This window comes from Pinus tabuliformis, chromosome 3_2 (genome assembly GCF_031772625.1).
Source record: "Pinus tabuliformis cultivar Carrire ecotype Pingquan chromosome 3_2, CPIR1, whole genome shotgun sequence".
Lineage (NCBI taxonomy): Eukaryota > Viridiplantae > Streptophyta > Pinopsida > Pinales > Pinaceae > Pinus > Pinus tabuliformis.
In genome coordinates, this window is record NC_142302.1 from 1,014,679,319 (window position 1) to 1,014,696,557 (window position 17,239).

At 36.7% G+C, this 17,239-nt stretch overlaps 1 protein-coding gene across 2 annotated transcripts in view; it reads right to left on the minus strand.

Moving 5' to 3' along the window:
* LOC149184029 (uncharacterized) overlaps positions 1-15,908 on the minus strand; it is a 233,088-nt gene extending 217,180 nt beyond the window's left edge. The window contains exon 1 of one of the 2 annotated variants that reach the window (XM_089418825.1): positions 15,330-15,908. In XM_089418825.1, the coding sequence (XP_089274951.1) occupies positions 15,330-15,665 (336 nt within the window). In that variant the 5' untranslated portion in view covers positions 15,666-15,908. The remainder of the gene's footprint in view (positions 1-15,329) is intronic. The other variant, XM_089418824.1, reaches the window with a different exon arrangement.
* Between the last annotated feature and the right edge of the window lie 1,331 nt (positions 15,909-17,239).

Sequence of the window (17,239 nt, forward strand, 5' to 3'; positions counted from 1 at the left end):
ACCCCTACTCTCAACATATCCAATCAACTGACAACCCATCGTGGATAAGCCACGCAGGATTGCAGATGCCATCGTTCACAGACCCGCCTACGCCATCATCCAGCCATCCCTGCCGCAATATTCAACCCTTGTAGCCCCATCCGCACATAGTCACCACACAGACCCTTGCAGCCACCTTACGCCACCCAATCCAACGTATTCATCGAACCATCATCGTCCATTCACCTTGCCACAACTAACTGCTACGCAATTCGCTCACTACCAACAACTAGTCGCCACCAGCCCGCAGCCACTTGAAAGTAGCTGATGTTGATCTCAAATAGCACAGCCACCCTTGTTGCCTTCCAAACTGCCACCATCCTCCTGGCTGCCTGCTCCAACAATCAACCGCTCCTCCGCTGCCACCATCCTCCTGGCTGCCTGCTCCAACGATCGATTGCTCCTCCACTACCACCATCAAGCCCCACACGACCCCTGTCTTCGCATTTCAACAAGTGGCCACCGTTCATTTTGTGTTAGTACAGCGACCATCATATGAATTTAAATCAATCCGTATAGTAATAGAATTAAATAGTGACAAATTTGAAATCGACCGTACAACAATGCAGTTCATAGATTTTTCCAAAGGTTGTACCATCAAATAAATAGTGGAAGTCTCGTAGGTTGGCAGTATTGAAAACCTGTGAAAAATCACGCCCCTCCATGGTGGTATATCACTCAACGACTAAATATATGTGAAAAATTAATTAGAAAATAAAAAAATACTAATTCACATTGAATATTAACCATTCAAACTTAATTGGATACTATATTAGAATATATACTAATTAAATTATTCTCTAAGCATCACTTTGAAGTTACAAAAAGTTCCATTTGAAATAATTATTTAGAAAAGTGAAACTAGGTATTTTGAGGGGATGAAATAAATTATTATTAAAAAAACAGGGAGCAATTAAAAAAATAAAAGAAGAAAAATTTATTAAATTTTTTGATTTATTAAAAAGGTGATTTTTTTTTATTGAAAGGGATTATTTTGAAATATTGAAGAGAGATGTTTGAGGAAGGCAAAGGCTATTGGAGGAATTTGAAGTAAGTTTATCTTGACAAAGAAAACTAACATCTAATTCGGAATTGAAGGAAGGAAGATTTTTAGAAACCTTACCCAGCTATGCTAAGGCGCATGAAAAGATGTTACTCTTTCTATCTCTCCCGCCGAAGATAAAAATTATATAACGACTAAAATCACGAACCAATTAGTGATTTCGGAGTCCAATATAATCGAAAATTAGACTGCTTTGGCAACAAAAAAATGACATAACTAATTTACAGTTAAACATTGAAGATTATACATTTATATCGCAATTCTCAGTTCAAACCCTATGGAGCAATCAAGGTGACATTATTTTGGGGTCACCCTGGATGGAAGCGGTAGGGTCCGTCATCTTAAATACGAAGAAAAAGTTTTTAACATTTTCTTACAGGAAGAAGAAAATAACACTCCAAGATGTTACACTAAAGCCAAATTCAGTAACGCCATAAGATATATCAGATATTTCAAAAGTAATTTCTCAAGGTAAAAAAGTATTACAAAATATGCAAAATGAAATTGACAAAATCACTGTTGATAGAAATAAAGAAGTCTTACGACTTAAGGATCATAGCGAAAAATTACTAACACAAATTAAAAAGCTTAAGAATGACAAGAAGTCATTAAAAGGCAAGTTAGAACAACTTGCTCAAGAAGTATGAAAGTCTCTAGTGGTAACAGTCCAGGTTGAAGATAAGGGAGCAGATACCAATCTAGTGAATATCACAACTCAAGAAGAAGACAAGCAAGTTGAAGAAAATACACACTTAGATGTTGCAGTTCGGACGATGAACATCCCAAGTGAAGGTTCTATAACCAACTCAACAACATCCTCACGAGAAGAAAATAAAAAAAATTCCACACACCTAATAAGGGAAAGTCAAACCAAAAAAGTTCCATCATGAGAGTAGACAACTCAACCAAGCTATGTATCGGGACCATTCAGAACAAAAACAAGAAACCAATGTTCCAAAGAATATTGATGTAACCTCAATCTAGTTCTATGATGACAATTCGCTATGAAATTCCAGTGATCAGAATATTCCACAGAAGATTAATCAAGGATGGTCTGATCCCCTCTCAATGCGACAATTTTGTTTAACACTTAGAAGATCATGTCAACTTGTATCAACAAAGATGACAGTGCCAAGACGAGAAGACATTCGAAACCGAAAAAGAGATCAAACCTTTTGCATCAACAAGCTTTGATGACAAAGCTTTTTTGAGGAGGAAGGCAATGTTACGAATAAAATATATATAAATAATATAAATATAAATAATGAGGATAATTGTAATAATGATTAGTTAATTAGTAATTAGGTTGAAGAGGCATGTCTAAATGGGACATGACTCTCCATGAAGAGGCACCTACTTAATATATAAGCAGGCCCCTCACTCTCATTGTATCATAATTCTTATTTATCCTTATAATATATATTATTGTATCTCAATGGAGATCTACATATTCCAAATCTTCTAGAGTGTTTAACTTAAGAACTAACTTTGTTTGTTTCAAAGCACCCCTTTGAGACACTCTTTTTGCTGATTGGTGATCAAATGTCTTGTGCATAGATGACAGCTGAATGATGCCTCCAACTTTGCAGCATGGAGGGCTAGATTAGATCTCACACTTGAAGAAAATGATGTGATGGAATATGTACAGGGTCATGTAGTTGAGCCCCTTGAGAATGCCAATGCCAGTGCCAAGACCAAGTACAAGAAGGGTAAGATCAAGGCCAAGAAAATCATCATTGACTCTCTTAGAGACCATTTCATTACCTGTGTCCACCATCCTTTCATTTTTCTTTCAACTTTCAAACCAGCGTTGCTGAAAATTACCCTTCACATCACCTTGCACTTCATAGCTTTAATTTCCAAAAAACCTCATTAGGGAAGCCTTCCTTGAGCCAAAGGAGATCTGGCCTGAAGCACAGAGGAGGGTTGGTGAGGTGACACTAGACAGTGGCCAACCTCCTAGTTACCAAAGTCTACCATCTTAGTGCTCAGGGCTTTTACACATTCAAGATGACAAATTAAGCGATAACAAACTCCAATGGCATTTTCTTGGTTCTTGGATAAATGATCAACTTCTTGGAATAACAAGATTATCTTTTAAGTCAACTTCACCTATGATGTTTCACAATGTTGACACCTAATCTTTAGGGATTAGGAAAATATTATAAGTAATGTAAATATGAAAATGAGAAGATGAAGAGACATTGGAATATGAATTCGAATAGTCTCCATCTCCTTGTATATATTCATTATTTTCCTCATAGAATGCATCATTCGTGGAGTTACCAATGCCTAGCCTGACATGGTATCAGAGCACGAGTCCCATTTTAGCATTGTTTGCCCGGTAACTCCTATCTACTACCATTTTCTCTACTTCCATTCAGAGTTGTCCCTACTCTGTCCATTGTCCCTTTGTGAAACTTGAAGCGATTAATTCCTTATGCGTTGATTAAATCTATCTTAGTCGATTTTTTGTGTGTTGAGTTATGTGTTGTCGTTAGTCAATAAAATGTGTTGGAGCATTAATTATTTGTTGAATTCTCTGCTAAATTATTTGCGTTGAACGTTGTTCCTCAATGTTGGTTAGAACGTTGGTCCGTTGGTTAGAACGTTGGTTTGAACGCTAGTGCTATTTATATTCTGTGTGATTCTCTATGTTGGTCAATCTCTGCGTTGAACACCTCAGTTATATGCAACAATGTAGTATTGCATCTCTATGCGTTGAAATTTTAATGGTCGAGGTATGTGTTGGTATGATGGTATGTATTGGCTAGTCGCTCTATTTAAATATGTCGGTCATTGTTGGTTAGAACCCTATGTTGAAAGTTGTGCACTATCCATTCTCTGCGTTTATTTTTGAATGTTGTGGATTGTGGTTAAGACATTGTGCAATTGGTCACTGTTGCATACATTGGTTGTCATGTATGTTGGTTGTTGTGTATACTGGTTGCAGCATTGAGTTTGTGCCTTATCTGCAGCACTAGTATGTGTTCGTCAGTTCTTATTATATGCTAGTATGTCATATACATCGGTTGATTGCGTTGGTCAATGTTATATGGTTGAATTATAGTGTAACGTGTGTTGGTTGGTTGGTTTAAATCATATGTATGGTGCATTGAATTGGTTTATGGTGAGTTGAATGTCGTGAGTCCTGCAATTGAATGTCAGTTGAATAGTTAAACTTTGCAGTGTTGAATTGGTATATACGTGCTCTTTGTAGCCATGAGTTATGGTTGAATTGAAAGCTAGCATAATTGGTTAGCATTTTATTTTCATAAGCGTTGTTTTTAAGGATAGCACAAGTATACAATTTGAAATTGTAATCTCAAGGAAGGAAGATGTACTGTGAGGTGTAATTATTGTTAAAGATGCATTCTCTCATTTCTATCATTGGAGTAGTTCTCTCTAACAAAGAGAACTACCATGAATGGTCCATAAAAATAAAGCAAACCCTCATTTTCAATGAATTGTGGAAAGGAGTAAGTGAAGAAGTTGGGAATCCACCTGAAACCCCACTTCATACAAAGGACTTGCCATATGGGAGAACAAGAACAGTAAGGCCTATGCCTTGATTGTTGCATCAGTCAATGAAGAGGTGAGTCATCACATTGCACCATTTACAAATTCCTTTGAAACTTTAAAGAAGCTAAAAGACTTATATGACTCACACTCAAAGCTTGAAGTAGTCCAATTAATGATCAAACTCTTCAATCTTGAATTGAAAGATGATGATCCCCTTTCCCTAGCCTCTGAAATTAGAGCTATTATGCATGATATAGAAGCTACCGGAGTTAAATAGATGTTTCTCTCACAACGTTTGTCAAGGCATTATATCCCACATATTCTCATTATCTTGAGTCATTACAAGCTAGTGGAAAACTTAAGGAGATTTCCTTCAACTCTCTTGTGGAGAAGTTTGCAGAAAGAGAGAAAGCTTTTGGGAAGAAGAAGACAGTTGCTCGATCTTCTGAAGAAGTTGTGTACCTTGCATAGAAAGAGAAGAATCATGCACAATATTCTTCTAGAGGAAGAGGTGGCAGAAGAGGACGTGGAAAGAAGAATAATAGAGGCAGGGGGCAAACTGTAGAAATTTCTGTTTTCCCACCCCGGTTTTCAGTTTCACCTTATTTCTCCCATGTAGTTAAATGCCCTTTCCCATAACCATACATTTAACAAGCTGAAAAAAATAAATATTGCTGAAAACACAAATTCTGGAAATTTTACAGAACGCTGGAAATTGCAGAAATAAAAATCAGCAGTAATAAACAGCCATTAAAACACATTTAAACACTGAGATTTTTGGTCAACTTGACCCTGGAAAAACCCCCTACAACTCTTGGGGAAAACCAGTTTGAGAGCTCTTCTTTATTTCTGAAAATTGCCTTTTTCACAGTGAGAAATATTCAGCAAAAAAATCAGCAAGCAAATTTACAACTTATCTCTTTTCCCATGCCTCACAGCAAACTGGAAATTACAGCAAACAGGACAGCAATAAATGTTGTACGGCCTCCTCGATTTTCGTGCCCACTTTCAGCATTAAATGCTGTTGTATGGCCAGCATTAAATGCGTTGTACGAACTGTAATAAATGCGCTGTATGGCCCTCGTTTTGTGTGCAGAAAAATCAGCAAACTGCTCCTCGATTTTTGTGCAAACCACTCCTCGAAAATCGTGCCAAAATATGTCTTTCACTATGTGTTGAACCAGTTGTACAAATCTGCTCAACCGCTGCCTTGGAATGTGTGCCAAGTTGCTGTCTCCTTCTCCTCCCTGCTCAGAAATCTCTCTTGCTCTCTTGCTCTCCTTCTCCCAATCTGCTTATGAAAGAATGAATGACCTTTTCCTCCTTTTCCTCCTTTAATCTAACCGCAAGTGACTTTTGGGTGATCCCTAAATCCAATGGCTGAAATAGATTGAGATCTAAGGCTGAGATTAAATGCTCATTTAAATCTCACTTTTTATTTTTTAATTCACCCCACTTTAATAAAGACCCACTTAGTCATTTATTTCCAAAGTCACTTTTCCTTTCTAATTTTTCAATGACTTTATAAAAGTCACTTTAAAATTAGACTTAGTAACTTTATCACTTAAAGTCACTTTTAAATTAGATTTAACTTTATAAAAATTATAAAGTTACTTTAGGAGAAAAATTAAATTCTTTTGGACACTTTTCCCTAGGCCAAAGATCAAAGCCTAAGGGAACCACCTGTCCTCCGGTACCAAATTTCAACACAAACATTATCAAGGAGGAAGTCCTGATCTTCATTGTATACAATGCAATAGAAATGGACATGATTCTTCCACATGCAAGCTCTCTTTGGACGAAATCAGACAAGAAAAGAATGAAGAGAAAGGAAAATCACAAGATCCAGCGAAAGGTAAAGCACCTGAATCCGCTCATGATATTGTGGCACATTGCAATATTGGAGTAACTGAAGACTCGTTTAATGCTTCACTTGCTTCATGAAAAGATGCATGGTTGCTTGATTCAGGAAAAACCTACAACATGACCTTTCGAAGATATTTCTTTGAGGAATTCAGTGACAGTGTAGATGGAGTAGTCTACTTTGCAGACAGGTCTAAACTCAAGCCATCTGGACTTGGCACCATCAGACTCAAATTGCCTAGACTCCCTGACTTTCTTCTACATGATGTTCTCTACCTCCCAAAGTTGCAGAGAAATTTGTTGTCCTTGGTTCACATTCGCCAGCAAGGACACTCCATTCACATGTTTGATGGTAGGGTTGAGGTGAGTAAATCATCAAACAACTCACTTGTCATGACTGGTTAGAAGAAGAAATAGTCTTGAAGTTGCAAGGAACCTCTTCTCATGCACAAAATTGTGCATACAGTTCTCAGTATGATGAAGGTACACTACCATCCAATCTCTTATGGCATGCTAGATTTGGGCATCTGAACTATGACAGTCTTCGTTTATTGAAGAGAAATGGTGTTACTGGTTTGCCACCATTCCTAGGAAACTTAAGTAATGTGATGCATGTATCTTAGGAAAACACAACAAACAGTGATTTCATGATTCTCATTCCAGAGCACATAGGAATCTTGAATTGATTGTGTCTGACTTGTGTGGCCCTATGCATGTTCCTTCTGCAAATGGAAATACATATATGATGGCTTTTTTTTATGACCATACCAAAATGTGTTGGGTATATCTGTTGAAGAAAAAATCTGAAGCTTTTGAAACTTTCAAAAACTTTCATACATGCATTGAAAATAATACACAATCTCATATTGGCTCTATTCGTACTAATAGTGGAAAATAATATACTTCAAATCAATTTGAAAACTATCCCCGCCAGCATGGGATCTAACATCAAACAACAGTGCCTTACAATCCTCAACATAATGGTGTAGCTAAAAGAATGAAAAAGACCATCTTAAATATGGTACATTCAATGATGTTTTCCAAAAATGTAAAGTTGACTTTCTGGGCTGATGCAGTTCCATGTCAAGTGTATATTAAGAACAGGTATCCATCTCATGCTCTCAAAAACAAGACTCCCTATGAAATGTGGTAAGGCCACATTCCTTTGGTGAGGCATCTCAGGGTTTTTAGTTCCACCTATTATGCCTTGATACCTAAGGAACAGAGAAACAAAATTGGTGCAAGGAGTTGAAAATGTATCTTCGTGGTGTACTCGGATACCTCCAAAGCATATCATCTCTATGATGAAGTAATTAAGATGTTTATACTATCTAAAGATGTAATTTTTCTTGAAGGTTCCAAGACTAACAATGTTGTTGAGCGGTAGCTTGATCGCTTGGATAGATTTGGGCATGTAAAATCTTTTCAGGAATTTGATAATGAGATTCCACATCTTGAAGGGGGGAACCCTATTCTAAATCAATCTATGGAATCTCCTTCTGAGGCACTCTCTCCCCGTCATGAAGCTCCAAACACTAATCAAGAAGACGCTTTGAGTAATGTGATTGAGAGAATTGGAAGGTTCGATCTTGATTCAGCGTCATCTCAGTTAACTGAATAGCCTGGGCCATCTCAGAAAGGTCCTCCAAAATGGCTCACAAAGAAACTTGAAAGTGTTCATGCTGATGAGGTTAGAAAGACTGGAATGAGAACTTCTACTAGACAGAATGGAGGTGATATAGACAAATATGATTCAATTGTTGATATGGATGTTTATTTCACTAGGAGACTCATGGGACCAGTATTTGTGCCCTAAAGCCACTTTGGAGCACCACATGATGATTCACATGGACATTAAGGGGTCATCCCCTCGTGCACCATTTATGGAGCCCTCTCTCTCATCTTGGCACTTAGAGGACTCAACTCGGCCTTCCAATGGCCTCATTTCGTCATGACGTCATCATTTTTGGCCTACTATTGGATGGTTTATTCATAATTATGAAGTTACTTGGTGGACTTGTCACCAAGGCCTTGTTAGTTTGCACATTAAACTAATGTTAGGGACTTAGAATAGGAATTCGACCTCCTAAAGGTCCCATGTAAATAGAACTAGCTCTCATTGTGAGAGAGCATCATCACCACTTGGAATTTTTCTCTTGTACAAGAATTTTTCACTTTTCTCTTAGATGCTACTTTTTTTTTCACTGTAAAGAGTTACTTTTTTGTTATTCATTATGAATCAAAAAAAGTACACATTTTCAAAGTTAGAAAAAAAATCCAGACAGATACTGGGCATGGCTCTATAAGAAGCAAAGTAGAGAAAAAGACTCATACCCATATGATAATCATTGATCTATGCTCCCTATGAAGCTATATTGACTGAAATAAAAAGACAATATAACCTGAATGTTATGTTCCTGGAACAGCTAGAGAATACAGCAAGTACAGAATTGGATAATATAGCCATTTAACAGAGATACTTAATAAAGCATTTTATAATGTGATGTCCATTCTGGCCTGTAGACTTTGGATCATATTTGATGCAATTTACAACCACTGAGTGATGTGCTTTATGGAAAGTGATCAATTGTAATGGAGTAGGAGCTCTGACTCTTGTTGTCAATGAGCTCTTCAAAGATAATTAAACCAGGATCCAATTTCAGAGCTCTCTTTGAGAGAACATCTACTTTGGAATTGAACTCTCTATAAATGTGTTGAAAACTAATAGCTTGAAACTTTGATTTTATTTCTCTTATTCTGAGTTTCCATGCTTCTAAATGAAGCAGCTCCAGGCAAGTCGCTCCTTTCATCCAATCGACAACACATTTAGAGTCACCGAGAATATGCAAATGATTAATGTTTTTGTGCTTTGCAAGCATCAAAAGAGTCCATGCAGCGATCAATTCAGCCTTGGTATTTGATCCAAAGCCAATTCCAATTTTAAAATGAATGGATCTATTTTCGGTCAACTTGATCATCCCTCCTCCTCCACACACTTTCCCTTGAGCTGCCCCATCAAAGAAACCCATCGGCAGATATTGTGGAAAGAGTGGAAATTGGACTCTTCTCAATGATGATGCTTTTTGAAGGGGAAGAAATTCCCTGAAATGTGAAACAATTTTGGAGATTAGAACCAGAATATATATCTTAGCATCTCTGAAGATTATCTTGTTTCTCAACAGCCAAATACTCCAGACAACAAATATAGGCAGAGTACTAAGATGTTTGTACTTCTTCACCCAAGTAAAAAGAGTTACTTCAAAAGAAGACTTCTTCATATCTTCATTAATGCCCAAAAACTGCAGAACATAGAACCATATTTCCTGAGTGAAATTAAACTTGTTCAAAAGATTATCAGTGGTTTGTTGGAGATGCTACTTGGATATTATTTGATGCATTTCAATATCTTTGGAAGATAAATTTTAGATATCTTTTTCTATGGTTGTACATATCTCTTGTCAGCTTAAGTACATTTTTTTGATATTTCTCTTGGTTAATGTATAATGTGTGGAATTATTGCAACTAGTTAATTCTCTTGTGCCCTAATTTATTGAATATCATTGTAGAAGGTTATTTGGTTGTAAATTGCACATGTTACTCATTGCATGACAATAGATGAATGTTCCTAGTGGATGGGATTTTGTTCTTCTTCCATGAAAAGCCATAGATATTGAGTAGGTAATTGTTGAAGAGTGGTTGCTAGGGCATCATTCTTTGGCCTCCTTGAAGACGATTTTGGCAAATCTTGAATCATCATAGACTCCATAGCCCAAGGATTAGGCACTGGTCCAAGAAAAATTGGTGATCAACCTTTCCTTCCCTCTCTTTTCTTCTCTCCAAAAATTTTGGCCCCTTTTTTTAGACGGCTCCCTACGACATCCAGCGAAAATCTATTAGAGAAGGAATCTTGATATTCCACTTGGATATAACTCTTCCTTAGTGTTTCCTCTTGGAGACCTCAAATTTTGGTGGAATTCTCATGATTAATTCTCCAGAAATTCTTACGCCCTATGTGTGCCCTAGAAGGGAAACCTAGTTAGTTTTCCTTATAAGATGGTCTTTTTAAGGGTCATATGAACCTAGCATTCGGTAGAATAAATCTTACAAGACCCTTTCTCGTCTTACCTTGACCTAGTGAATACTTTGGAGGAATATCTTCCCACGTCATATCTAAAAACTTTAAGTCTAGCGTAAGCCCTAAATTAGGTCTTTCAAGGGGAGCGAAAGCCTATTTAAAGTGTCCAATCATCGTCCAAAGCTTCTTGAGAGGTCTTACCTCATCTTGGAAGTGTTGACCTTAGGCATACTCAATCATCATTGACTATCTCAAGCCCTAAGTCTATATTTTCCTCCTAGGTCTTTCTTGGAGAGCCTTTAGCATCTTTGAAGCATTTAACCCTAACTGAGTCTCTCCTTGAATAGGCCTTGTGAAATCATTGTATACATAGTCATATCCATTTCGAGTGATTTCCTCCTACCGGGAATTCTTCCATCGGTGGAAGTCCGTGAGCAGGGGACATTGACTGAGGTGACAATGGATCTTTGTCCCATTGTTGTCTCTAGTTGTTGTCCCATAGGTTCCCCGCATAGGGCCCTGCTAGATTGTGTGGCAACAAGAAGTACATGAGAGATTTGTTGAAAAATTTGGCATGGCTAAGTGCAATCCTTTGACCACTCCAATGGAACAAAATTTAAAGCTCACATCCACTAAAGGAAATGAATTTGAGGATGAAACAAAGTACAAACAGCTCATAGAAAGTCTTAACTACCTGACTACTAACAGACCAAACATTTCATTTTCTATTGGAATGCTCTCCAAGTTTACGCAAAAGCCTTGTGAGGGCCATTGATATGCTGCAAAAAGAGTTTTAAGGTACTTGAAGGGAACTCAAGACTTTGGACTCAAGTATACACAGGTGGATGACTTCAGCTTGATTGGATACTCTGATTCCGACTTTGATGGAGATAAAGAAAATGGAGTATCTATTTCAAGTTATGTTATGAGTCTTGGATCAAGAGTTGTCTCCGGGAGGTCACAAAAACAATCAATTCTAACAGAGTCCACAACAGAGGCAGAATATGTGTCAGTTGCAGAAGAAATGAAAGAAATTGTGTGGCTCAAGAAAATTCTTGAAGATTTGCAAGAGAAACAAGTGCATTCTACTCCTCTTTTGATTGACAATACTTTTGCAATAAAATTGGCCAAGAACCCAAAGTTCCATGATTGAACCAAACATATCAATACAAAGTATCATTTGATTCGACATCATGTTGAGGCCAAGACTATTCAACTATGCCATTGTTCCACAAAAGAGCAGATTGCAGACATCTTCACCAAAGCACTTGGAAGATAAAAGTTTGAAAGATTCAGAATGATGCTTGGACTCAACAACATCCTTTTAGATTAAGGGGGGGGAATGTTAACACCTAATCTTTAGGTTTTAGGAAAACATTATAAATAATTGAAATATGAGAATGAGAAGATGAAGAGATATTGGAATATGAATTCCAACAGTCTTCCTCTCCTTGTATATATTCATGATTTTCCAAATAGAATGCACCATTTGTGAAGTTACCAATGCCAGGCCTGACACACAACATTCCTTCATTCATATTCTCTATGGTTTCCTCCCTTCTCCTCTTCTTCCCAAGGCTCTAATGGCTTTCTTTCATTATCTCTTCCAAGGTTGCTTAGAAGAGGGGAGCGGAAGAGGGGAGAAAAAGCAGACACGGGAACAGGGAGCGACAATTTTCAGAAGCTTTGTGATTGGGAATGAATAGAGAGTGAACTTTATATAATATGTATTTTGATGCATATATGTCAACAAAAGCATGTGGAATGATGAATTAATTATAAAAAGCATAAAAAATGGATTAAACCGTATAACATCAATCATCTAGTAGACATGGGATCATCAACAGTGGATCCCACTACATGGGATCATCCACATGAGCTACATAAACATCATATGGCTCAGAGTCTAAGGACTACCCAAACTCCTTTGCAACCTCAGTAGTAGTAATAGCAGCAAAACTAGACATCAAAACTACAAATCACTAATCAACATGATCACTCATGAAACTCATCATTGATTCAACACTACTAGAAATGGGATCATCAACAAGAGCTACATAAACATCATCTAGCTCAAAGTCTTCAGACTTGGATTGCTCAACCTTATAATATGGTAGAAATTGAAAAAATTTAACATGCGTAACCAATGATTTAGGTTTGAGTGAAGGATCTCCTCAACCTTATAATATGGTAGAAAAATCTTAGCATGCCTAACCAATTATTTTCCTTTGAGTGAAGGGTACATTTTAGTTAAGGCCATGGTAGAGGAGTTCAACAAGCAATACCACCAACATCAACGAAGTTCAACAATCAATGACACCAACATCAAGGTACTTAAAGGGCTTCATGCTCTTGATCAAATGCCAATCTCATACCCTCACGCATGACAAAATCAATTGGAAACATTGCAATCCCCTAAATCTTGAAATCTCGAAACCATTAAGTCTGCTAGATTTCGAGTGATATCTAAAAATCTAGTTTCTCCATATGAAATCCAATGAGGTAGAAACCACTCTCAAACATCCTGAGTCATTTCAGGATAATGTTAAAATTTTAGTAAAAGGATGAAATGAAAGATAAAGGAAAGCCAACATTGCTAGGGTTGAGAATCTTAACCACCTGGGAAAGCACTAGGGAGGGAGTGAATTTTTTTTGGCAGGAGCAACCAGGGAATGAATTTTATTTGGCAAGAACGCACTCCTTGGGTCACTCCCTAGGCACTTCCATTCGAAGTGCACTTCAAGAGCAGGTGCGAAGGGGGGAGGGATCCCCTGCAGCCCTAATCTCTCCAATAACATAGCATGGAGACTATTTTTTAAACAAAACAAAAAACTCCCTCTTTCTCTTCTCTATGCTTCTCCAAAAGCAGGCCCTCTTTTTCCATTCGAATTTCCTCTCTTGGTATAAGCGAAAGGTGACAAGAGAGTCCTAATCTAAATCCTCCTAGTTCCAAGGATGTAAGGGGAGCAAGATACGAGAATGTTGGAGGTGGTTCAGGTTTCCTAGATCTAGGGGATGGTTACATCCACTTTTCACATTTCCTATTAAACTATAGGTTAGGCTCAACATCAACATCATAGAAGAGTGAAGGTTCAAGTAATGGCAAGGTGAGTAGGAAGACAGATATAGGTAACTAGGCATATAAAAATTCCCTTCAACCCCCTTACCTTTCCCCTCTTTTGGTATCATAACTTCTTTAGGTGTTCATGATCAATTAGCCTTGCTTTTTTATTAAATGCAAATAACAATGTTTACAAATATTCAAAATCACCATGGCATGTCTACTTCATAGTTTAAATAAGGCATAGTAATAAAAATATCTACACAAAAACAATTCAACATAATTAAATTCAAATTATCCCAGAGGGTTGAAACTGGGACATTACACCTTTGTGCGCATTTATAGAGAATTCAGCACAGGAGTTGATCAGTTATCTAAAGAAGTTGTGCCAATGCAAAAGTAATCCTTAACTAATCAGGAATTCAGAAAAGGACCCACATCTCTATCATGAAATCTTCTCTTTATTTGTAAATGTAACACAAAGACGCTATCTCAGTAATTTTATTGGTTTTTGGTTTTTGTTGTAGGCATAGATCTTAAAGAATATTTTTTGAGAAGTAAAGGGTGCCTCATAGGAGCCTGGTAAGAATATCAGTAAGTAGGCACAGAACTGAAGAAATAACTTACAATGCTGTATTTTTTATCAAAAATACACAACGTGAGGCCTTTCTGTGCAGAACAACGTATATTTTGATTTCAAACTTAAAATATCGAATAAAGAATTTTTGTCTTTGAAAAAAAATCATGTTTGCCTCCCCTGCCTACCTCTTCAAACTTAAAATATCGAATAAAGAATTTTTGTCTTTGAAAAAAAATCATGTTTGCCTCCCCTGCCTACCTCTTCCTCCTCTGTGTGGCTTGTGTAACAAAAATAATTATTACGGGGATAATAAGAGCCAAATATACCTATATATTGTAACCTCTTGGAATAGCTTCTATGACAATAAAATATCCTTACAGGGATAATAACAGTCAAATATACCTAGATTGTAAGTCGTAACATCTTGGAATAGCTTTTATGAATGTTGCAAACAGGGCATCGGGATAAAATCCGCAAGGGTCCAAAAAAACAAAAATTCCTAAAAATCAAGAAAATTGCAATAAAAATTGCCAAACCTCTGCAAAATTAAGATTTTACTGTAAAAATCAGCAAACATCATCTCCGCCAGAAAAAGTTCCAAAATTCCTAAAAAATCAAGAAAATAGCAATAAAAATCGGCAAACATCTGCAAAATTAAGATATTACTGAAATATTGGTAAAAATCAGCAAACTTCATCTCGGCCAGGAAAATGGCAATTTCGCAATTTTTTAGCAATAAAATCGGGAAGTTGGCCATCCTTCCTTCCTTTCCATTAAGCTTCTTCTTATAGTAAGTTTTAGTTCCCTTCGTTTAAGCTTTCTCTAGTAATCTTTAGGCTTCTTTCATTTTACACATTGAACTTTAACCCTAATGAGGCCCACAATCCAGGGCATAATTCCCTGTCTTGGATGGTGAAGAGTCTCCAGACCTTTAGGCACTACTGCCAAATTATTTTAAACAGCTCTAAAAACAGGTTAAAAGTTTTCAAATAAGGGAGCACAATACCCTGTCTTGGATTTTGGAATGTGGGTCTCCAGAGCTTTAGACACTACGCTGCTCAAGGATTTTAATCAACTCTAAAAACAGCTTGAAATTTTCAAAGAAAGGAATTAATGAAAATCTGACCTTCTCAATCTCAGCGTCAAAATACCGAATGCTCTCGGGGCTTTCTTGCTCGTCCGGGTAGCACGACACGCAGACTTTACACCCTGGGTTTACTTCTTGGCAGTTCTCATCTTCAAGGCGCCTCGACGGAGGACGGAACTTGTCATACAATTCCTTCCCGTTTTTCACATCCGCAACCTCCCACTCTTTGCCACGTTTGTCAGAACAACCTTCGTGACGAACAATGAGTTTGCCATACTGCAGCCGAAGGGAAACGAAGTACCATGAATCGTCACCGTTGCCAGGCCGGAATTCAAGACCACTGTCGACACTCCTGGGATGGCAGGCGTGGGTCATGCTGAAATTCAGAAGCAGCTAATTGCAGGAAAACGGGGTGGGCTTCTGAGGATTCTGAGACGGTGATGGCATAGTGAAATGCATGCAGGGTGAATGAAAAATGTTGGGTGGTGAAAGAAATCGCTGTGTGACGTCGTATGAAAGGAAATGGCAGGTCAGTTGTTTGATAAGGTGAAATTAAATTCGCACGGTCGTAGTAACTATCCTTGTGTCTTCCATTTACCCACTCAGCTGTACTTCAAGCTTGAACGTGGAAGCCTCGAGACAAGACATAGATCGCAGGTTCGACTCTCTTGACTTCGGGTTCGCTGACGATTAAATGTTTTTAACTTAAATGTTGTATTCTCCGATGATAATGTAAAATGTTAATATCAAAATATTTTATTGCACTGGGAAGATCATAAATACGCTATAGCTTAGGAGAATCTCTCGCTGAGCTTTAATTTACTTGGAGAATAAATTGATAAGTGTTTTTTTTGGTTTGTGTTCCAATGGATTATCTGCCGTGAGTTGACTATTTAATTTATTTTTATAATAATTTGGCTTTTTAATTTTATGATGCAGAATAGTTGTAAATTAATCTTAAACGCTGGAAATGAAATGAAATAATTTAATTAGAAGTCAAATTTAATTGAATATTATAAAATAATTTAATTAGAAGCTATATTTAATCCAAAAACTAAAACGTAATAGATTTTTATTTAGTTTATTATTTATATTTATATATATATATAATAATTCGATTATTTAATTTATAATTTAAGTGAAGTTGTAAATGAATTTTAATAAAATAATTTAATTGAAGGTTAAATTTAATTAGAAAATATATTGATGTAAAATGTTTTTTTATTTGTCAAGTTTCATTATCACAATAGGTTGAGGATGGGTATAGTTAGCAAGGTGACTCAGGGTCAAATCTCACAGGGTGGTTATGCCTTGTCCTACAGGGAGGAGACATGCTAAAAAATCCAGTCAGCTTAGCGCTAGTGTGGCCTATGCGGGCGCAATCCCCTGGTGATTTTGACGGATTAGATGCAAATCCAATCAGCTTAGGGCTGGTGTGGCCCATGCGAGCGCAATCCCTTGGTGATTTTGACACATTAGATGCCCATGAGTCGCACCGCCTTAAGCCACATGTCAAGCTCAAGGATCACAGACAACTTGACAAACAAATAAAAAAAGATGGCTTTCCATTAATATTATAATGAATTATTTTCTAGATAATGATTTGATCATTTAATTTATTTATCTTATAATAATTTGACCATTTTTTTAAATTGTATAATAATTTGATTTATTTAATTTATGATAATTATAATTTTTTATTATTTAATTTATGTTTTATTTAATAATTTGATTTATTTAGAATGTGAGATGTCAAAATTGCTCCATAATACACATTTTTGAATGTCGACTGAGTCAAGACCCATCGTCAAGACAAAGGTCTCTAAATCAAGACCCATCGTGAAGACAAAGGTTCAAACGATACTTAATTTTAATTTCTAAAAAATATTTTTTTTTTTTTACTTTATTTTTTGTATAACAATTTGATTTTTAATTTTTAATGATAATAT